General features: G+C 44.8%; 1 protein-coding gene across 3 annotated transcripts; it reads left to right on the top strand.

Annotated features, from left to right (window-relative positions):
- The first annotated feature begins 245 nt into the window (after positions 1–245).
- Positions 246–22,265, top strand: PAQR6 (progestin and adipoQ receptor family member 6). 3 transcript variants are annotated; one of them, XM_075192723.1, is made up of 9 exons: positions 3,881–4,006; positions 8,297–8,434; positions 9,713–9,859; positions 12,653–12,780; positions 16,497–16,702; positions 17,358–17,484; positions 17,654–17,750; positions 17,920–18,064; positions 18,754–22,265. In XM_075192723.1, the coding sequence occupies exons 3-9, from the start codon at positions 9,809–9,811 to the stop codon at positions 19,023–19,025; spliced, it is 1,026 nt and encodes a 341-aa protein (XP_075048824.1). In that variant the 5' UTR covers positions 3,881–4,006; positions 8,297–8,434; positions 9,713–9,808; the 3' UTR covers positions 19,026–22,265. The 3 variants fall into 3 exon arrangements, with proteins under 3 accessions (XP_075048825.1, XP_075048823.1, XP_075048824.1); XM_075192724.1 differs by lacking the exons at positions 3,881–4,006; positions 8,297–8,434 and adding an exon at positions 246–446; XM_075192722.1 differs by lacking the exon at positions 8,297–8,434 and having other exon boundaries at positions 3,861–4,006.
- Positions 22,266–23,172: the final 907 nt, after the last annotated feature.

Raw genomic sequence — 23,172 nt, 5'->3', positions numbered from 1 at the left:
AGTGGGACCCATAGGTCCTGTGTTTTATATTTTTGGCACCCCTCCCCCCCTCTTGCATACTCCCCATTAGCTGGGGAGTTCTCTCCTGACGTTTGAGAGGGAGGTTACCCCCATGAAACCACCATGTGAAATTCCCTTCTTTAACCGTCTTGAAGAACAACTCTTGTACCAATGAGGGGTTAATTTCAAGGAGACAATAATCCAACTTCTTTGCTGAAATAATCTCACGTACCCGACGGTCAGTCCAGAATATACGCCAACGCCCCTTAGCGGGGCCACCAAGTTGTCTTGACAATGCTAGCTTGCGGCCCCGACTTCTGAATAACATTTGCCGATGGCTTAACGACTAGTGCAGACAATGATGGGAATGGAGAGTCCTGACAAGTTCCCCTCTGGAAAGCAAATGTAGCAGAGATATCAAAGTTGGACCTTCCTCTAGCTAAAAGGTTAGTAAATAAGTCAGATCCATTGCATGAAAACAAGGCCTGTACTGTTACATCAAGGAACGTCCATTGAATCGGTCTTCGAGAGAGACCACTACATTTGAGGCAAAGCCTGGATGGACCGCTTGTAAATGATGATAAAAGCGCTGTCTGTTGCCCTATGACCCATAACTCCAGTTGGGTCAGGGTTATTGAGACAAAGTATTACTTCATTCGTCTGGCTAGGGCTTTTGTGCGAATCTTAATATTGCGGTCTATAGGGTCAATGGAGGTACATCAATCCGTGTTTGGACCTTTCCTGGTTTAGACCATCAACCGCGAAGCTAGAAGAGTATCTGTCTCATCAAACTCCCTGTATCTGTGTAGAAAGTCAGGGGCAACGTCTAGCCTTTAGTTATACCAAGTTACGCCAAGTCCTAGGGGTCTTCGGTTTTGGAGAAGACTTCATGGCCTAAGTCACTTTCTCCAAGGTAAGATGATTATCTAGGAATTTACTGTGGTACTCTTCCAAAGGCAAGAGTTCTATATTATTTAGGGATCTATTAAGATCCACTGGAGTACTGGTCACCCAAGACAGGGACACTTTAGAGTACTATGAAGCCAATATTTTTTTTCAACTGTGGAACAACATACAACTCCCGAAAGGTCTGGAACCCTAGATATAGCTATAGGGTGATGTTCAGATCTGGAATTAAGGTCCCAAGATGTCCATTTTTTATTCTCTTGCTCAAAACTACCTCTTACCTATTATAGGAACCCAAATTCTTCAACAATACAGTGCTTAGTCTCCATCGTTTACATGGAATAAGGTTAACAACCAGAAGAGATGATAGAAGCAGGATGCGGTGAGAAAATATTCCACTATAAATAACTAAAGCAGAACCCCATGAGAGACTAGAGATGAGATCTCTTTGAGATCTTCTGTTATGTACAGAATAACATGAGAAAAGTATCCTCTGGTGATTTCTATTCCAACATCAGTAGAGAAGTGTGTGTGTTACACTAAATGGCAAATTGTATTTGCAGTAGGTTACTGCTATACTATTGATAACCGCATGATTATATTGCCCCCGTAAAGTGAGAGGACCTCCATGAGAAGAGACTTGGAAATTAAATTGGAGACTCCGGAGGGTAATTTCGGTAGTTGTCCTATAGAAGTATTGGATTTTCTATCCCATCAAATGCGTCTTCTGGTGAACAAAAGAAGTTGCGTTGTATATTCGCTTATCTCTCTCAAACGTAAGAGTTTGACCAGTGGCTCTGTAGGTGTTGTAAAACTACAACTCATTTAGTGGCTATTGGAGCATGCTGGGGCTTGTAGTTTCACAACACCTGGAGAGCCACAGGTTGGCTTGGCCTGCTTTAGACAGACGAATAGGGGGATTAAAGGCCAAGGGGTCCTGGCAAAGCGTTACCACCAACCAAGCAGATGCTGGTGTCTATCCCCACTCAGGAGTTTAGGAGTCACCCTACACAGGCACAAGCATTCATCATTGACAATTAACCTACCAGTATGTTTTTGGAGTGTGGGAGGAAACCGGAGCACCCGGAGGAAACCCACGCAAACACGGGGAGAACATACAAACTCCTCACAGATAAGGCCATGGTCGGAAATCGAACTCATGACCCCAGTGCTGTAAGGCAGAAGTGCTAACCACTTAGCCACCGTGGGTGGTTTGAAAAAAATGACGGAGACCCTAAGGGTGCCTGGAACTGGGAAAGTTTGGGATCCACTGATTTCAGCCCCTCTCCTGCACCTGTCCACAGGTAGATACGCTGCTAGAAAAGGGATCTAACAAAAGCCTGAATCTGAACTCTCTCAGGCTCTGAAACAAAAGCTTTGTGGGTTTGTGCTCTTTGAAAATAGTGAAACAATGTGCCCGTAACCCGAACCCACACACCCGCATTCCAGCGAAGGCCTCTCGCTACAGGAATATAATACTTCACCGTAGACACCGCACCCGGAGTCTTTTGTGTGACAGAAGCTGATTATCAATGTTATAATACTACAAACAAAAACAAAATAACTTATGGACCAGTGTAGTGAGCAACTCTAAGAAAACGTTTGTCACTTTTACATGTTGTCATTAAATGTTTTTATTAGTATAACCACATGTGACTGATCATACATTAGTGAGAAGAGCAGACGTATGACCCAGCTTCCTGGTCGCCTGTTAAAAATATAAACTCTTTGTGTATTTATATTTAGAATGTTTAAGCAACACTGTGTATTGTGTGAGCGAGATGGGTAGATGGAGGGGGAGATTGCAGCCGGAGCCGTGAGTTTATGACAGCAGGAAAGAGGCGCGGAAAATACAAACACAAAGACCACTTTACTGCCCCCCCCCCCGAACAATGACCGATCTTCTGTCTCATGAGCAAGGGACGGAACTTACACTGTCCTGTAATGTATTCCTGTCTCCAAGCCAGAAGCAGTGACCTGGGATCAGTGACCCAATTACTAGTTCATTAATAAACATATATAATAATCACTATGTATCTGTCAGGGGGTAGATGGAACAGAGCAATGTTCTGCAGATCTCTAGAGAGGTCAGTAATGTAATAATCTGCAGAATATATCACTATGTATCTGTCAGGGGGTAGATGGGACAGAGTAATGTTCTGCAGATCTCTAGAGGTCAGTAATGTAATAATCTGCAGAATATATCACTATGTATCTGTCAGGGGGTAGATGGGACAGAGCAATGTTCTGCAGATCTCTAGAGAGGTCAGTAATGTAATAATCTGCAGAATATATCACTATGTATCTGTCAGGGAGTAGATGGGACAGAGCAATGTTCTGCAGATCTCTAGAGAGGTCAGTAATGTAATAATCTGCAGAATATATCACTATGTATCTGTCAGGGGGTAGATGGGACAGAGCAATGTTCTGCAGATCTCTAGAGAGGTCAGTAATGTAATAATCTGCAGAATATATCACTATGTATCTGTCAGGGGGTAGATGGGACAGAGCAATGTTCTGCAGATCTCTAGAGAGGTCAGTAATGTAATAATCTGCAGAATATATCACTATGTATCTGTCAGGGAGTAGATGGGACAGACATTGCAGTGTATTTTATGTCGCTCTGTGGTAAGAATTTAAGAATTTCCCCCTGTCAGGAGCCAGTTATACTCAGTGTCACTATATGGTGGGGGGACAGCTATGTCCCTGGGAGGAAACAATCTGTTTGGGGTCACATCTTATTTTGCTGGCCCCCGGGGATGGAACTGGAGGCTGCGGGGCTCACAATGGTGGGTGTGTACACAGGGGGCACCGTGCTGGGGGCGATTCAGGGCAATACAAAGGACTGTCTTAGAGTCCGGATCTCCTGACTACAAGCAGTCGGCCAATAGCAGCCTGGAGGGAGAGACACAGAGAGAGAGAGAGAGAGAGAGGAGGGGAGGGGGGGTCTGGCCGTGGTCCAGGAACCCAGCCAAGGAATGTAGTGAAAAAAGCAGTCAGTGAAAACAGATCTATTCAGTCCCATCCTAACCCAGCCGCACCACCCAGAGCAACCGGCGGCCAAGGGGGGACCCATGACAGTGGAAGCCACCAGGACCAGGTCAGTCGGGGTGAGGGCTACCTGCGGGCATTGGGATGGCACTAACTCCCCCCTGTCGCTCGCCTGGATTTTTCCCTATTGCAGTAGCTGTCTGTGTACCTGTATATACCAGCATGTGACTACAGGGATGCAATCAATGCGTCACCCATACCCCAGCCTACCTGGCCCAAAGAGCTTGCACTCTAACTACCTAATTCCGTTTATTTTTGCTCCATCTTTCACCAGTGACAGTTTGTTGGCTGTGTGTGTACAGAGAGGACGGGGGGGGAGGCTAGTAGTGGGCAGGTGAATGGGGTACTTAGTTGCCAACAGTTTTATTTAATGACAACTTCAAAGAAATTTACTGACGTGCAGCTGCTTCCATTGGCCAGGCCAAAATTCCTCCTAGACTGAAGAAAAGAAGATTATGGGGGTTAGGAAAGGGGTTTACTAGCCGATACAACCTCAACGTCTTCGGTTTTGACATTTCTCTGTTTTTTACTGACCTATACTTTGTCTTACTGACGGACGCAGATTCTACCACGTTCCTGCTGACTGGCAGCAGATGTATTCACCATTTGAACCCCGGCCAGCGGGCGCAAGCTGCCAGGGTCTCTATTGTCCGTTTCTAAGCAGCAGTAACGGATCTGCTTGCGATTCGGTCTGATCCACTGGGATCACTAGATCACATCACCCATGCTGTCACATATATCTGTATATACGTTGGTCTGCAGCGGAGGGCAGGATAATACTGTGTATACACCAGGGGTCACAATGTGTATTTAATACATAACATGACCACATGGCTTCTGTATACAAGACGGTACTTGCTGGTTATATCTCTATCAGTTATATGCAAATTGCCTGAACGTGGCTTTGTGCAAAAGGAGGAAGAGAATTTAGATTTATCAAAACCTTCCACAAAGAAAAAGTGGAGGCGTCGCCCGTAACAGCCAATCAGGTGCTAGCTGTCATTTATCTGTTGCGTTCTAGAACATGATAGCTGGGATCTGATTGGTTGCTATGGGATTGAGACCTCCACTCTTCGTTTTTTGAAGGTTTGATAAATCTACCCCTTGGATCTCGCCTAGGGCGAAAAGGGCGGATGATTTTTCATCAATGGGGGTGCCCAGAGATTGGTCCAGCGAAGCTTTGAGTTCATCCTTAATTAATCAGCCTTAGCATGGCTAAAGTGCATTTATTGATAGATTAAAGTGATCAGTTCTATTATAACCTTTTTGTTACTTTAGATTAAAAAAAGTTTCAAAAGTATCACTTTAATGACATATGTAACAAAAAGTTTCTCTTTGTAAGAACATTCCTCTCTCTGTTCTGATTTTCCCAGTTCATGTCCTTCTCTTCTCTGTATAATTATATCCTCTTAGTGCCTCTCTCTCTGGAACATACCGCTTAAATATCTGGTACCAGGCGCTGCTCTGCACTTCTGAACGCCCCGTCCTGTATCGGCTGCAGTAAATCAGCATTTACTCTGCTTGTCCTACTTCTTCTTAAAGGAATACTAAGCTTAACAAGTGACAACTCCAAACATGAGTCAGGAGGGTACGTGTGCCACCGAACTGGACAGATCTTGCCACTCGGTGTTCAGCCGGGTGACTGCGTCATCCGGAGATAAATTACGATCACTTTGGACCCTAAGAAGGGGCGACGTGCGCTCAGTTATGTCTAAAATTATTTAATATTATTAATATTAATTAATATATATTATTTAATATTATTTAATAGGCTTTTTGGACTATTGCAGGTAAGGGAAGCTTAAAGAGGACCTTAGCGCCCCCCCCCCCCCCCCCCCAAAAAAAAATGGGTACATCCCAAATTGTCTTCTCTCTCAATCAGACTAGGACAAAAGCCTTAAATAGTAAAGCACATCATGTCAGTTATGCAGTGACATCACTACCCAAGCCCCACACTGTGTTAATCTGTACATAGCATTCATGTTGCCTTGGAAACTACTAAACCTGCCTCCCAGTCTCAGTTTTCTGCACTGCACCAGAAAATGACGTAGAAAACCCCTAAAAGGACTCTGCAGGAAAGCAGCTGGGCAAATTGCAGATTGGGGGAGATTTATTAAAACACAAGCACTCCGGTTAAGTGGAAGCATTTTAGATTGGATTTAGTAAATTGCAGCAACCAATGTAGGGACTGACAGCGCGGAGTCGCAGTAGAAGGACATTTGCAAGGACAACTAGTAACGATGTTGCATTTAAAATTTACTTTAGATGTTAAAGTCTGGTTCGTTGAAGACCAGTAAGGAGGGAGTTGCAATAGTCAATGTGGGAGAGGATGAGGGCATGAATTAAAGGTTTTTGCAGTGTCTTGTGTGAGATATGTGCGTATCTGGAAATGTTTCTTAGCTGTATGTAACAGGAGTGATTGTGGGGAACAAAGGATAGGTGTGAGTCAAGGTTGACCCCTAAGCGGAGAATTTAAGGGGTAGGAGCTATTGTAATGATGTCAGGTAGGTAACTTTAGTTGGCTGGTGGGTATATAATTAGCTCAGTGAGGTGGCGAGAGGACAGCCAAGATGAACTGGCAGAGAGACGTCCAGTAACGCAGGGCCAACACAGAGGGTGAGAGATCCGGAAAGGATTGACAAATTTGGGTATCATCCAAATGATTATGAAATCTGTAGGAGCGTCTTTTATATTTCCTGTAGAAGTGGTCTAAATAGGGAAGATCTGAGGACTGAGCCTTGTACTACTCCTACTGATGTATCAAGGGTAGAGGAGGTGGAGAGGTTTGACAGGTAGGATGAGAACCTGGAGAGAACAATGTCCTGAAGATCTTTGTATGAAGAGTGAGTGGTCGACAGTCTCAGATATAGTGGAGAGGTGCAAGAGAATTAATTAGCGGCCGTAAGATTTAGCACTGATTATATATTTGACCATCTTACATCCCAGTGGAACGTTGAGGAACCTGACAGCGATCTACTGACACGAAATGAGCCTTACTTTTGACTGTCCTTATTAAATTGTTTAGCAGAGCTCCTAACAGTGTCTGTGTGTACGACAGTATCACCGAGCGAAAGCAATTATTCATAATTCATTTTGGTCATCTGGGGTACTTTTTGGAAAAATTATTTCTGGATAAGAGACCTCATACCTGTGAATTAATTCGCTTCTTCTGTCGGGAAGAACAGGACGCCAGTCTCTACCTCTACTTGGGGGCATTCTTAGGCAATCTTGCGCACTTGGATAATACCAACGTAATAACTAGGAGACCGTTGCATATTTAGGCCCATCCTCAGGGTGAAATGATGTGATTGTGGCATTGCGTCATGGGCGGAAGGTGGTTTGGCCAAAATGACGCGTTTCGCAAAACACTCCACCCCTCTTAATTAGCCCCTCTAATAAATATTTAGTGGTCATTTTAAGTACATGGTATTCAGGGGCGCTGGGGGCTCACTTGGGGACCTTGCCTTAGAGGGTGATTTATTGTTTGGTTTTTTAAATGAGGTCTCTTTAAATGTCTACAGTTGATAAATGTCCTTTTTCTTGGAGTTACATCAGTTTTTATTCCGAATCAATGACACAGAAAAACGTTAACTTGACCTTTTATTTTTATAACACAAAACAGCTCCAAAATAGCCTAAAAGATTAAAAACAATTTGTCAAAATTGTGTCCCTTTAAATGGACCCTAACCTTCTATACATATGTATATTTCCAGTTTCCCTTTTCTCTAATGTATATATTAAAGGAGGGATATATATACATGTTCCTGTTATAGGACTAGTTTCTAAGGTCATGCTGGTAAATCTGGCTGCAAAGTTTACTGTTTAGTACAGTTCCACGATTTGCTTTCTCTTCCCCATGATCCATTTACTGCATCTCTTGGCTGAGCGCTCCTGTCAATCTTATTGACTTGTGACAATCCTCTGTATAACAGAGATGGGACAGGGGTTAAAGGCAGTGGATATGACTGACGTATTCGGAATTCAGGAAGCGTGTGACCCTCTGTGTTTGCGCATAATCTGCTCAGAGGGGTAACATAAATCGATGGCTATTTGGGGTTTGTGTCCCTTGAAACATGCAAAAATGTTGGCAACTACTGAAATGAGACTGTGACTGCAGCTTTATTAAAAATAAAATGTATGGCGGAGATTTTTCTTCTTCCTCCATCACACACAGCGAAAAGCTCTGAGGTCAGTGACTAAAATCATGCCTATGTGGGACAAAAAGGTCAAAAGTCAAAGCATAGCATGTCAGTAATTTTTCTTTCAAACTTGCAGTAAGAATACTAGTGCGTAGTTTGTGTCAATCCGCCGGTATGTACAGTGAATTTGTGTTACCTAGGAGACTACAAGCCTTTCACGCAGAGTAAGATGTTTCACCGTCTTCTTGGCAGCTTTGTAACAGTGGCAACGGGCAGCACTGAGATAGGACAGACGGCACCGGTCAGATGTGGGGGAGAATAAACACCAGTTATATCCGGTATATTATGTAGTTATGTAATACACTGACTTCTGATACAGTTTAATGTACAATAATGGGTGTAGTTCCTCTTTGTGGGCGCAGAGGAAATCATCTGGGAAGTTTTACATTCTACACTGGAGAAACCCCAGATGTCCCCTGATGCTCCAAGGAACCCACCTCTGGACCTCATGCCTCCTCCCACAGGTCAGGTGGCTCATGCCTCCTCCCACAGGCCAGGTGCCTCATGCCTCCTCCCACAGGTCAGATCCAACATGCCTCCTCCCACAGGTCAGGTGCCTCATGCCTCCTCCCACAGGCCAGGTGCCTTATGCCTCCTCCCACAGGTCGGGACCAACATTACTCCTCCCACAGGTCAGGTGCCTTGTGCCTTCTCCCACAGGCCAGGTGCCTCATGCCTCCTCCCACAGGTCAGGTGCCTCATGCCTCCTCCCACATGTCAGGTGCCTCATGCCTCCTCCAACAGGTCAGATCACATGCCTCCTCCCACAGGACAGGTGCCTCATGCCTCATCCCACATGCCAGGTGCCTCATCCCACAGGTCAGGTGCCTCATGCCTCCTCCCGCAGGTCAGGTGCTCATGCCTCCTCCCTCAGGTCGAATCCAACGTGACTCCTCCCTCAGGTCAGGTCCAACATGACTCCTCCCTTGGGTCAGGTGCCTCATGCCTCTACCCTCATGTCAGGTGCCTCATGCTTACATACAGCCCTGATTAGTACAAAGCACTGACCTAGCCATAGGACTTCCCTACAGTGATGTTCTCTTATACTCTACTCCTCGGGAAGAAGTGAACATTCTGAAGGAACTGACCACCGAGGGGCGCTGTTACATCACGGGTAACCATTGCCGCTTCCTATGTTCCTCAGCTGAGGCACCAAGATGGCCGCTCACAACAAATATCCTCAGATGGGACAAGGAAGAGAGATCACGGCTCAGTTAAATTTCCATACAGAATATTTAGAGGATAAATAAAACCAGTATATATTTAAATAGCATATAATTATACAGAGATCACAGGGGGGGGTATTTATTCTGTCCGGCAGATGAGAGGTCCCCCCGCCCCCCCCCTGTGGATGCGGCTTGGGATCAGAGAGCGTAGAACATCTGGATATCATACTTGGGTGTCTGACAGTGAGGGATGTAAGAGGAATAATGTTTGTGCAGCTTACTAGGACCAGACCCATTGGCAGTCATGCTGTGTCCATGCGCTCTCCCTCTCTCTGACATTCACTGTCTGTCTTGTAGTCTCACTTCCTCTTCTGTTAACCTGTTTTGCAGAGCGGATGTGTGGTCAAGGGCAGGAGCCCGTATTGGGGGTTTGAGGGAATCGGATCGGCTGGCCACATCCCTGAGCCCGGCTGAGCAGCCATCAAGATGCTCACCATCAAACTGCCCCAGCTCCTGAGCGTTCACCAGATGCCCCGGGTAAGTGTCCTAGTGCCTCTCCCCCGGCACTGGTATCCTCCTATAACAAGTGCGTCTTCTTCACGTCTGTGGCTGACAGGAGTCTGGGTGTTTCTAGATTGTGATCCTGAGAAATGCAGAGTATAGTTCTCAAAGCTGTATCACAGTGCCGTAGATCCAGGCCTTCCCTGAAATAGGCCCATCCAATACGGGCTATGCTTTAAAATGTATTGAAATGTTCTGCAGATCTCTAGAGAGGTCAGTAATGTAATAATCTGCAGAATATATCACTATGTATCTGTCAGGGGGTAGATGGAACAGAGCAATGTTCTGTAGATCTCTAGAGAGGTCAGTAATGTAATAATCTGCAGAATATATCACTATGTATCTGTCAGGGGGTAGATGGGACAGAGCAATGTTCTGCAGATCTCTAGAGAGGTCAGTAATGTAATAATCTGCAGAATATATCACTATGTATCTGTCAGGGGGTAGATGGGACAGAGCAATGTTCTGCAGATCTTCAGAGAGGTCAGTAATGTAATAATCTGCAGAATATATCACTATGTATCTGTCAGGGGGTAGATGGGACAGAGTAATGTTCTGCAGATCTCTAGAGAGGTCAGTAATGTAATAATCTGCAGAATATATCACTATGTATCTGTCAGGGGGTAGATGGGACAGAGCAATGTTCTGCAGATCTCTAGAGAGGTCAGTAATGTAATAATCTGCAGAATATATCACTATGTATCTGTCAGGGGGTAGATGGGACAGAGCAATGTTCTGCAGATCTCTAGAGAGGTCAGTAATGTAATAATCTGCAGAATATATCACTATGTATCTGTCAGGGGGTAGATGGGACAGAGCAATGTTCTGCAGATCTCTAGAGAGGTCAGTAATGTAATAATCTGCAGAATATATCACTATGTATCTGTCAGGGGGTAGATGGGACAGAGCAATGTTCTGCAGATCTCTAGAGAGGTCATTAATGTAATAATCTGCAGAATATATCGCTATGTATCTGTCAGGGGGTAGATGGGATAGAGCAATGTTCTGCAGATCTCTAGAGAGGTCAGTAATGTAATAATCTGCAGAATATATCACTATGTATCTGTCAGGGGGTAGATGGGACAGAGCAATGTTCTGCAGATCTCTAGAGAGGTCAGTAATGTAATAATCTGCAGAATATATCACTATGTATCTGTCAGGGGGTAGATGGGACAGAGTAATGTTCTGCAGATCTCTAGAGAGGTCAGTAATGTAATAATCTGCAGAATATATCACTATGTATCTGTCAGGGGGTAGATGGGACAGAGCAATGTTCTGCAGATCTCTAGAGAGGTCAGTAATGTAATAATCTGCAGAATATATCACTATGTATCTGTCAGGGGGTAGATGGGACAGAGTAATGTTCTGCAGATCTCTAGAGAGGTCATTAATGTAATAATCTGCAGAATATATCGCTATGTATCTGTCAGGGGGTAGATGGGATAGAGCAATGTTCTGCAGATCTCTAGAGAGGTCAGTAATGTAATAATCTGCAGAATATATCACTATGTATCTGTCAGGGGGTAGATGGGACAGAGCAATGTTCTGCAGATCTCTAGAGAGGTCAGTAATGTAATAATCTGCAGAATATATCACTATGTATCTGTCAGGGGGTAGATGGGACAGAGTAATGTTCTGCAGATCTCTAGAGAGGTCAGTAATGTAATAATCTGCAGAATATATCACTATGTATCTGTCAGGGGGTAGATGGGACAGAGCAATGTTCTGCAGATCTCTAGAGAGGTCAGTAATGTAATAATCTGCAGAATATATCACTATGTATCTGTCAGGGGGTAGATGGGACAGAGTAATGTTCTGCAGATCTCTAGAGAGGTCATTAATGTAATAATCTGCAGAATATATCGCTATGTATCTGTCAGGGGGTAGATGGGATAGAGCAATGTTCTGCAGATCTCTAGAGAGGTCAGTAATGTAATAATCTGCAGAATATATCACTATGTATCTGTCAGGGGGTAGATGGGACAGAGCAATGTTCTGCAGATCTCTAGAGAGGTCAGTAATGTAATAATCTGCAGAATATATCACTATGTATCTGTCAGGGGGTAGATGGGACAGAGTAATGTTCTGCAGATCTCTAGAGAGGTCAGTAATGTAATAATCTGCAGAATATATCACTATGTATCTGTCAGGGGGTAGATGGGACAGAGCAATGTTCTGCAGATCTCTAGAGAGGTCAGTAATGTAATAATCTGCAGAATATATCACTATGTATCTGTCAGGGGGTAGATGGGACAGAGCAATGTTCTGCAGATCTCTAGAGAGGTCAGTAATGTAATAATCTGCAGAATATATCACTATGTATCTGTCAGGGGGTAGATGGGACAGAGCAATGTTCTGCAGATCTCTAGAGAGGTCATTAATGTAATAATCTGCAGAATATATCGCTATGTATCTGTCAGGGGGTAGATGGGATAGAGCAATGTTCTGCAGATCTCTAGAGAGGTCAGTAATGTAATAATCTGCAGAATATATCACTATGTATCTGTCAGGGGGTAGATGGGACAGAGCAATGTTCTGCAGATCTCTAGAGAGGTCAGTAATGTAATAATCTGCAGAATATATCACTATGTATCTGTCAGGGGGTAGATGGGACAGAGTAATGTTCTGCAGATCTCTAGAGAGGTCAGTAATGTAATAATCTGCAGATCTCTTGATAACTTTGAACTTCACACAGATCTGTTCTACACGTGAAAATGTGCACTTCAATCTTAGTTACCCATGATTAACACTTCATTTCCTCAATATCAGGTATTCTGGGAAGATGGGATCATGTCGGGGTACCGGCACCCCAAAAGCTCCGCCTTGGACTGTTTGCTCAGCTCCTTTCAAATGACCAATGAGACTGTGAACATTTGGACCCACTTTTTGCCCACGTGGTGAGTGGAGAAGACCCGCCCAGGTGCGACTTAGTCCTCAGGACCGCAGGGTCTGTAGACGGGGGACTGGTGGGTAATAGATCAGGAATTATTACACTATAACCATAAGGTTGGCAACATTCTAAAATACTGCTGAGTCTGTGCACAGAAACGCGACCGATACCGTCTTGACGGACCTCGGAGCGATATAACCCAATCATGTCATAACGACATGTAATAATACTGCGCTTATTTGCATGGTAAATGCTACGCTATAATGAGTATTAACTTACAAAGTCTGTGGAATAATAGTGAATGGTGAGGATTGTATATGGTTAATATTGAAAAATGCAGAAGTGGAAGTTGCTCAATCAATTTATAGGCTCAGAGCAGGTGCTTGGAAGGGAGGCTTTAACATACATCTGCAAATGTGTGCAACTAAGACTTTTGCATTTTTATCTCCAGTAGAGAAGGCAGGTCTGTTGCTGGCTATAGCCGTGTGCTGGGGGATCTCTCTGTGTGTTTGTTCCAATATTGAAAAATGGACAGAAATTTTCCTGGAAAAGCTGGGACTGACTACAGAAATTAGGGACAGCTGGGAAGTCTGTAATCAGATGATCAATGGGATACTAGAAACCTCGCAGACAACCAATGTAGAATAGAGCAGTAAAACAGATTGTTATATGGTTATATAGACCAGTTACCTATGTCTTATATGGTTTTCTAATATCCTACCTTTTACATCATGTCTGTCGCCTAAACACAGAGAGAGTCGCCCATTGTAGAGGATGACGCAATATTCATCAGACTGCAGTGATGTCACTGGCTCCTAGTGACTGGATAGGCTGCACTCTCAGTGATGTCACTGGTCCCTAGTGACTGGATAGGCTGCACTCTCAGTGATGTCACTGGTTCCTAGTGACTGGATAGGCTGCACTCTCAGTGATGTCACTGGTCCCTAGTGACTGGATAGGCTGCACTCTCAGTGATGTCACTGGTCCCTAGTGACTGGATAGGCTGCACTCTCAGTGATGTCAATGGTCCCTAGTGACTGGATAGGCTGCACTCTCAGTGATGTCACTGGTCCCTAGTGACTGGATAGGCTGCACTCTCAGTGATGTCACTGGTTCCTAGTGACTGGATAGGCTGCACTCTCAGTGATGTCACTGGTTCCTAGTGACTGGATAGGCTGCACTCTCAGTGATGTCACTGGCTCCTAGTGACTGGATAGGCTGCACTCTCAGTGATGTCACTGGCTCCTAGTGACTGGATAGGCTGCGCTCTCAGTGATGTCACTGGTTCCTAGTGACTGGATAGGCTGCACTCTCAGTGATGTCACTGGTTCCTAGTGACTGGATAGGCTGCACTCTCAGTGATGTCACTGGTCCCTAGTGACTGGATAGGCTGCACTCTCAGTGATGTCACTGGTTCCTAGTGACTGGATAGGCTGCACTCTCAGTGATGTCACTGGTTCCTAGTGACTGGATAGGCTGCACTCTCAGTGATGTCACTGGTCCCTAGTGACTGGATAGGCTGCACTCTCAGTGATGTCACTGGTTCCTAGTGACTGGATAGGCTGCACTCTCAGTGATGTCACTGGTTCCTAGTGACTGGATAGGCTGCACTCTCAGTGATGTCACTGGCTCCTAGTGACTGGATAGGCTGCACTCTCAGTGATGTCACTGGCTCCTAGTGACTGGATAGGCTGCACTCTCAGTGATGTCACTGGCTCCTAGTGAATGGATAGGCTGCACTCTCAGTGATGTCACTGGTTCCTAGTGACTGGATAGGCTGCACTCTCAGTGATATCACTGGTTCCTAGTGACTGGATAGGCTGCACTCTCGGTGATGTCACTGGTCCCTAGTGACTGGATAGGCTGCACTCTCAGTGATGTCACTGGCTCCTAATGACTGGATAGGCTGCACTCTCAGTGATGTCACTGGCTCCTAGTGAATGGATAGGCTGCACTCTCAGTGATGTCACTGGTTCCTAGTGACTGGATAGGCTGCACTCTCAGTGATATCACTGGTTCCTAGTGACTGGATAGGCTGCACTCTCGGTGATGTCACTGGTCCCTAGTGACTGGATAGGCTGCACTCTCAGTGATGTCACTGGTCCTAGTGAATGGATAGGCTGCACTCTCAGTGATGTCACTGGTCCTAGTGAATGGATAGGCTGCACTCTCAGTGATGTCACTGGTTCCTAGTGACTGGATAGGCTGCACTCTGTGATGTCACTGGTTCCTAGTGACTGGATAGGCTGCACTCTCAGTGATGTCACTGGTCCCTAGTGACTGGATAGGCTGCACTCTCAGTGATGTCACTGGTCCCTAGTGACTGGATAGGCTGCACTCTCAGTGATGTCACTGGTTCCTAGTGACTGGATAGGCTGCACTCTCAGTGATGTCACTGGTTCCTAGTGACTGGATAGGCTGCACTCTCAGTGATGTCACTGGCTCCTAGTGACTGGATAGGCTGCACTCTCAGTGATGTCACTGGCTCCTAGTGACTGGATAGGCTGCACTCTCAGTGATGTCACTGGCTCCTAGTGAATGGATAGGCTGCACTCTCAGTGATGTCACTGGTTCCTAGTGACTGGATAGGCTGCACTCTCAGTGATATCACTGGTTCCTAGTGACTGGATAGGCTGCACTCTCGGTGATGTCACTGGTCCCTAGTGACTGGATAGGCTGCACTCTCAGTGATGTCACTGGCTCCTAATGACTGGATAGGCTGCACTCTCAGTGATGTCACTGGCTCCTAGTGAATGGATAGGCTGCACTCTCAGTGATGTCACTGGTTCCTAGTGACTGGATAGGCTGCACTCTCAGTGATATCACTGGTTCCTAGTGACTGGATAGGCTGCACTCTCGGTGATGTCACTGGTCCCTAGTGACTGGATAGGCTGCACTCTCAGTGATGTCACTGGTTCCTAGTGACTGGATAGGCTGCACTCTGTGATGTCACTGGTTCCTAGTGACTGGATAGGCTGCACTCTCAGTGATGTCACTGGTCCCTAGTGACTGGATAGGCTGCACTCTCAGTGATGTCACTGGCTCCTAGTGACTGGATAGGCTGCACTCTCAGTGATGTCACTGGTCCCTAGTGACTGGATAGGCTGCACTCTCAGTGATGTCACTGGTCCCTAGTGACTGGATAGGCCGCACTCTCAGTGATGTCACTGGCTCCTAGTGAATGGATAGGCTGCACTCTCAGTGATGTCACTGGTCCCTAGTGACTGGATAGGCTGCACTCTCAGTGATGTCACTGGCTCCTAGTGACTGGATAGGCTGCACTCTCAGTGATGTCACTGGTTCCTAGTGACTGGATAGGCTGCACTCTCAGTGATGTCACTGGTTCCTAGTGACTGGATAGGCTGCACTCTCATGCAATCAATCCTGGAAAATAAAAGTCTCCACTGTGTTTAAGAGACAGGTATCCTTTTTTTTTAAATTACTAATTGTTTTATGGAGTGTAGTGCTTATATTACCTTTGATGTCTGATTATATCACTGAATAAATGATCTGTCTATTGAAAAAAATACACATCCATTAACAGCTGTAGCAACACTGCCATCTACAGGTGGTAGGTTATACTGCACTGATAACTGGTGTCCATACTCTGTGAATGATGATTATATACAGTACTAGTTGTTATATTAGTGGTGATGGTGGCTCGGTGGTCAGGACTACTGCAGAACACATTAGTAAACGCTGTCCATGGTCCTCTCTCCCCAGGTATTTCCTCTGGAGATTCCTGCTGCTCTCCTACACACTGGATTTTTTCGGGGAGTCCTACAACTGGCCCCTCTTAGTTTACATGATGCTCATCTGCCTGTACCCCTTCACCTCCAGCTTCGCACACACCTTCAGCAGCATGTCTGCCCACGCACGCCACATCTGCTACTTCCTGGACTATGGAGCCCTTAGTCTCTACAGCCTAGGTATGTACTGTGCTGTACTTCCTGTATATCACCAGCTTGGGTATATACTGTGCTGTACCTCTACAGCCTGGGTATACGTGCTGTGCCCCTACAGCCTGGGTATACCGTGCTGTGCCTCTACAGCCTGGGTATACCGTGCTGTGCCCCTGCACCTGGGTATGTACTGTGGTGTGCCCCTACAGCCTGGGAATACTGTGCTGTGCTCCTGCAGCCTGTGCATACCGTGCTGTGCCTCTACAGCCTGGGCATACCGTGCTGTGCCCCTACAGCCTGGGTATACCGTGCTGTGCCTCTACAGCCTGGGTATACCGTGCTGTGCCCCTGCACCTGGGTATGTACTGTGCTGTGCCCCTACAGCCTGGGAATACCGTAATGTGCCCCTACAGCCTGGGATTATTATCTCCACATTCATTATATCCCCCCAACAAAAAAGATCAGAGTGCCTTACGCACCAGTTGGTGAACGTTGACACCTCCCACAAAAATCAGGACTATCCCATCTATAGGGACAGTTGTATTAACTGCACACTACCACTTCTGCCAGATGTAATTCTCAGTATATAGTAACTGCTCAGCACTACTTCTCTCGTTCTGTAGACTGTATATTATGTGTAATTGGCTGACCTGGAGGACTGATAATTGTGTTTCCTTTACAGGCTGTGCCTTCACCTACGGAGCCTACGTTATGCCGGATCGCTGGATAAACAGCGCCCTGCATCGATATTACATCCCCATCGCTGCATTTAACACCTTTATCTGCACCGGTCTTTCCTGCTACTCCCGGTACGGAGAAATAATTATTTTAACCATATTACGCCTAATATACCGTACTCTTAGCCACCGTTTGGTATCTAGGGTTTATCGATTCATTCTGTGCCTATGAACAGTAAAATAGATGGAGATAGGTCCTTGAGTATAAAACCTTATTTTATTTCATTCGCTTCATTTGCAGGTTCCTGGAGGTAGACCGGCCGCTGTTAAGTAAAGTCCTCCGCACGGTGGCCTTCGTCCACCCGTTTGTGTTCGACAACATCCCTCTGATTTATCGGGTGAGTCGTCGTGGGAGGGGTTTAATGCAAAAGTAGGCGTTTCCGAGCAGACCAAGGCGGGGTTTGTGCAGATCGGGGGGGCAGGTCTTATTTTGTCCCAATTTCGGATGTCTAAATGTTGGGAGCAGAGTGTGTATTACATGACCGTCTCTGTCCATTCTTTCTGCAGCTTCTATTCTGCTTCGGGGAGGACTGTAGCTGGAACGAAGCCATCCCTCTCCATTTCTACCACCTTTTCTTCGCTCTCCTCACCGGCTTCCTCTTCGCCTCTCACCTGCCAGAGCGCCTGGCGCCTGGGCGCTTCGACTACTTTGGTACGTTAAGAACCTTGCATGCCTGGTGACATCACTTACAGTATCACATGTCTCCATAAGCAACCATACTATATACAATTAGCTCATATTTACACAGTTCATGTGACCAACTCCCGGGTTCAGATCCCGGACGAACCCCCAATTAATAAAGTGGAAAGATCCAGTTGCTTAAACGGAATGTATCTACACTATATATTTGGTGGATTATCATTACCACCTACTGGCTTCCTCTCGCTGTGGTCTCCTTATACATGGACTGTCAGTTTGACTTTAAAGAGATTTTCCCAGTTCCACCTTCAGTTTATTTATTAGCTTGTGTGAACTCTCCTGCAACATTTGCTAAATATATTGCTTATTTCGTCCCCTTATATGTTCGGGCAGAATTATTCATTCTCGTTACGGCTGAAAAGCTTAGACGGGAGATAGAAACAAAACTTAATGCACTAAGTAAAAGACGCCTGAAGGTGGGGAGCCCCTTTAAAGATGCATTTCTGATTTGTATAGGGAATAATATAATATATGAGCATACGGTGCCATCTTCAGGCTGAAGACGGAAATGCAGTTTGCAAACTAATTTCCCTTCTATCACTTTTGGACAATGCCTCTCCTAAATTGCAAGATTTTTTTTCAATAGGAAAAGCTTTATAAAAATCGGTTACTGTGTAATCTTCTGACATTTCTCTTGGTAGGTCACAGCCACCAGCTGTTCCACATCTGCGCCGTCCTCGGCACGCACTTCCAGCTAGAGGCCGTGCTGTCCGACCGGTCGTCTCGGAAGTCCTGGCTCGGCTCACATTCCCAGGCCGACTCTCTAGCCAACACCTTGGGGGTTGTGTCCACTTCAGTGGTCGGGAACCTCGTCCTCATCTGTTTTTTCACTGTCGCCCTGCTGTGGTCTCCGTGGGCCAAGTCCATCCTCCAGAACCACATCCCCGGAGAGGCCAGGGTCAAAGAGCATTGACCGTGCCGCTCGGCCACCAATGAACTCGGCAGAAGGAATGTCTGTAGGACCAGTGTTCATCTCAGCATTAATAGCCATAGGAGGGTTCCCCCCTCTCTACCCTGGGTCTCAAGCTCAATTCTACCTGGACAAAGGGCTAATATTTGTTTACTTTTGCAGTAGTGAGTATATCTACTGCTTACCAAGGGCTGTCGTAAGACATTAAGGAATCTTTGTGTCCGTCTGTAGAACCCAAGGGGTAAAGTATAAATTTATTCCAATAGGAACAAGGTAGCAGATCAAGACACACAAAAGCGTAAATGAAGGAAAGTTTCTTTACCAGAAGTGCAAATTATACCGTATGAGGATTCCGTTTTTACGTTTTTTAGAATTCGGGAAGGCCAAATCAGACCTCTGTTAGCACTGGGGGATAGGTGAAGGCTCTGATCTGCTAATATTAGGGTTATATAAGGTCTAGGATTAGGGGGTAGATTGATCAAACCTTCTAAAACGGAAAAAGTGGAGGCTTTGCCCATAGCAGCCAATCAGATTCAAGGCTCTCATTTATCTAGTACATTCTAGGAAATGATAGCTAGAATCTGATTGGTTGCAATGGGTATCACCTCCACTTTTTAATTTTTAGAATGTTTGGTCAATCTACCCCCTATGTGTTAGGTTGATTGTTTATTTAAGTTGTTTCATATGTCTAGGAGACCAGCGGGCGTGAGATATGAGACATTTTAGGACCTCTCCAATCCAGTATCCAATATTAGAAAGCCTAGTACGGCCCCGGTAAACTGCGCGTTTGCCCCTTTAGTAAAACGGCCACTGTGCCTACCCTTTGCGCTTATACAGTAAACTATCCAGGGCTTAAGCTCGTCTGAGTCTTAATCCCATTTTCAACAGGAAGACTGGTGGTCTGCCGTTCTCGAACCCCACTCCTCGTAGAGATATGGAAGTGTGCAGTCTTACTCAGCGCGGGGGTTATACAGGGTTGTTTATACGCACACACAAAATATATATGACCTCAGTGTATGTCTAAGGAGCTGAAATTGGTTCTTGAGTTGAAAGGACGAGATGTCCTCGCGCGTTTTAGTTACCGGTTTGTGAGTCGGTAAAATTTAGAGGGGTGAAGGTATGTTCTTCGGGGCGTCGGTAACTTTGCGTAAAGTTGTTGATGGTCCAGAAGTGTAGAATATATTACAATAAGGGCGGATTATTGTCAATGGGAGGCGGTAATGACTTCATATGGAGTTGCAGGCTACGTATTACTTGGTACATTGGATATTGAGCTGCTGACGCGTTCCTAGTGGACTTTAGCAGCTGTTTGGGCAGTAGCGAAATGCCAGACCGATCACGGAAGGAAAAACTTATGTCAATGAATCCACCCGGTGGAAGAGGGGGGGGGGGGGGTGAGTGGGGTATAGCACAAGGACAAAGAATGTCGTAAGCCAATGTGGAAAACGTTTTGTAACATGAGGGTGGACTAGATCCCGCCTGGGGCTGGTTCAGAGTAACCCTTTCACTGACTCGGGGGTGCCCCGCTTTCAGTGGAGAGTTACAGCAAGAGTTACGGATGAACGGAGATGTAAATTTGCACGTGAGATTTCGGATCTTTGTAAAGGTGATATTTAGAAAGAGGATTTTTTTAAAAATTTTGGTGGCGTTCCTAATTGATTCATGATGTTTTTCCAGTTATTATGCGTACACGAATGATTTAGCTGCTTCAGCAACGAAAAAACAAATTCCTACTTGACTTTTTCTTTTAAAGTTCTGGGACTATGGGAGCCAGCTTCAGTGGTGGTAGCATGGGACTGCAAGTTAAATATAATATAATACACGTCATTTATGGCGTAGATACTTACATATATTAAAATAATATTCATAGTTTATTCATTTGCAGTACAGAATAATTTTGTAGATGAAGATCTCGGGGACCCGTCGTAGATTATATGTCTACCTAGTTTTGGGTTCTTGGCCTGCGGCTTGACAAGCTCTGAAATAAAGGGAGTGTGCTCATAAGAGCTTACAATCTATAGGTAGTCACCAACTGAGAAATAGGGCATTGAAGGTCAGTTTGTGTTATGACGCTTTGGGGCCACTTAATTGTTGGGGGGGGGGGGAATCCCCATTTGCCCCACCGTTTATCTGACTCTGGGTCAGATACATACATTAAAGCCGCAGATCTGCTCCTGACACTCTAAAGTAACAACAGAGCTGAATATATTCAGCTCTAAAGCCGTTCCCACGTGTATTGTTACTCCCTAGACAGCTGCCTTCCCTTTTTTCTGAACCCCCTTTGATCTTGGTAGCCCAGTTGTATATTATAGATCACTACCTAGGGGGTCATAATCGTGGAGAAACTGGTGCTTCCACTATACAGCAATAACTTTTATAAGAACAATCACCCAGATCACATCAGCACCGAGAGTTAAGAAGACCTTGGCTGTCAACAGCAAAGTCTCTGGCGCCATCTTGTGGTTAAAGTAGAGTACTACTGATAAATCTTTTTTTTACAGGACTTAGAGGTTTGATAGGTTGTTTATATGATGGGTGCTGCTATCTATAGTGTTAAGGAGTATGCTTGTACACTTCCATACTCCACCTGCCTTCAGGCATTGCATGGAGTATTGTCAGTATCATTATTAAGGCTAATTTCTGTCTGAAGTTATTAGACTAAGCGTTGCTGCTGCTGAATTACAGGACGATGAATTTTCAGATTACCTGAAACTGCTGCTTCTTTTTAAAATAATCTTACAGGAAGGAAAAGTGCGTTAACCCTTTGACCTGCAGAGGGTTGACCCGGTTTTCTTGAAATAAGGCCAGCTGAAGAAAAGATGGCGATATAAGCTAAATAAATATGCTTTCTAGATGCAGGCGCATTGAGCCTTATTACCGTTAGATTATCAATATCTCAATTCTGTGCCTTCACCATACTGAGCTCCATTGAATGTATTTTTTTGTTTTGTTTTTATACTAACCAGAAAAAATACTGTTTTATTTTTTTCTGCTCTGATAAACGATGTCATTTGTTTTTCTATTAATTGCACTAACACCTTTTTTTAACGAACCTCTTTTCCTTGTGATTTGACGTGACAATAGTTATCTTTTTATAAGCGGGGATTGTTACAAAAGACGGATTTATAGGGGTACATTCCAAAAGCGTCTCTTGCTCCTTTTCTGCTTTTTTTTAATTGTAACATAATGAGATTATTAGTAAAAAAACATAAATAAATAAATACAAATATTTTGGTTTGTTTTTACTAAATAATGAAATAGCTATTAAATGTGTCCCTTTCCTCTGTATCAGTTTCTAAATTTTTTGCCATTATTTGTAATGGACAATAATGATCCGATTTTAATTTTAAATTGTACCCATTTTCTTTCTGTTACTGAGTATAGCAGTTTATGGACCTAATGCCCAAAGGAATTGTGTAAGATTTAGGACCACATTTATTGTAAATCGCTTTTATGGAACCCACAGCGCATTTTAAAATGCGCGCCTATTAGTCACTCTTGGGAGAGGCCTCATCGAACTAGGATTACCTCAGCGTTTCTGGGGGAGAAAGCTCAAGAGGCATACTGTGAAATAGTCACATCCACCTACTATCACTTTAGTACCATTTCTTTCAATAAAATGGTATGTTTTTTCTCCTAAAACACTTGTTTTAGCCACATTTTTTAGAGAAAATCGGGAGTCTTAGATGGGGCAATTTGTAATAATCTGCAGAATATATCACTATGTATCTGTCAGGGGGTAGATGGAACAGAGCAATGTTCTGCAGATCTCTAGAGAGGTCAGTAATGTAGTAATCTGCAGAATATATCACTATGTATCTGTCAGGGGGTAGATGGGACAGAGCAATGTTCTGCAGATCTCTAGAGAGGTCAGTAATGTAATACTCTGCAGAATATATCACTATGTATCTGTCAGGGGGTAGATGGAACAGAGCAATGTTCTGCAGATCTCTAGAGAGGTCAGTAATGTAATACTCTGCAGAATATATCACTATGTATCTGTCAGGAGGTAGATGGGACAGAGCAATGATCTGCAGATCTCAAGAGAGGTCAGTAATGTAATAATCTGCAGAATATATCACTATGTATCTGTCAGGGGGTAGATGGGACAGAGCAATGTTCTGCAGATCTCTAGAGAGGTCAGTAATGT

The sequence above is a fragment of the Mixophyes fleayi genome, chromosome 12 (assembly GCF_038048845.1).
Source record: "Mixophyes fleayi isolate aMixFle1 chromosome 12, aMixFle1.hap1, whole genome shotgun sequence".
Classification (NCBI taxonomy): domain Eukaryota; kingdom Metazoa; phylum Chordata; class Amphibia; order Anura; family Limnodynastidae; genus Mixophyes; species Mixophyes fleayi.
This window is presented reverse-complemented; position numbering and strand designations above follow the sequence as displayed.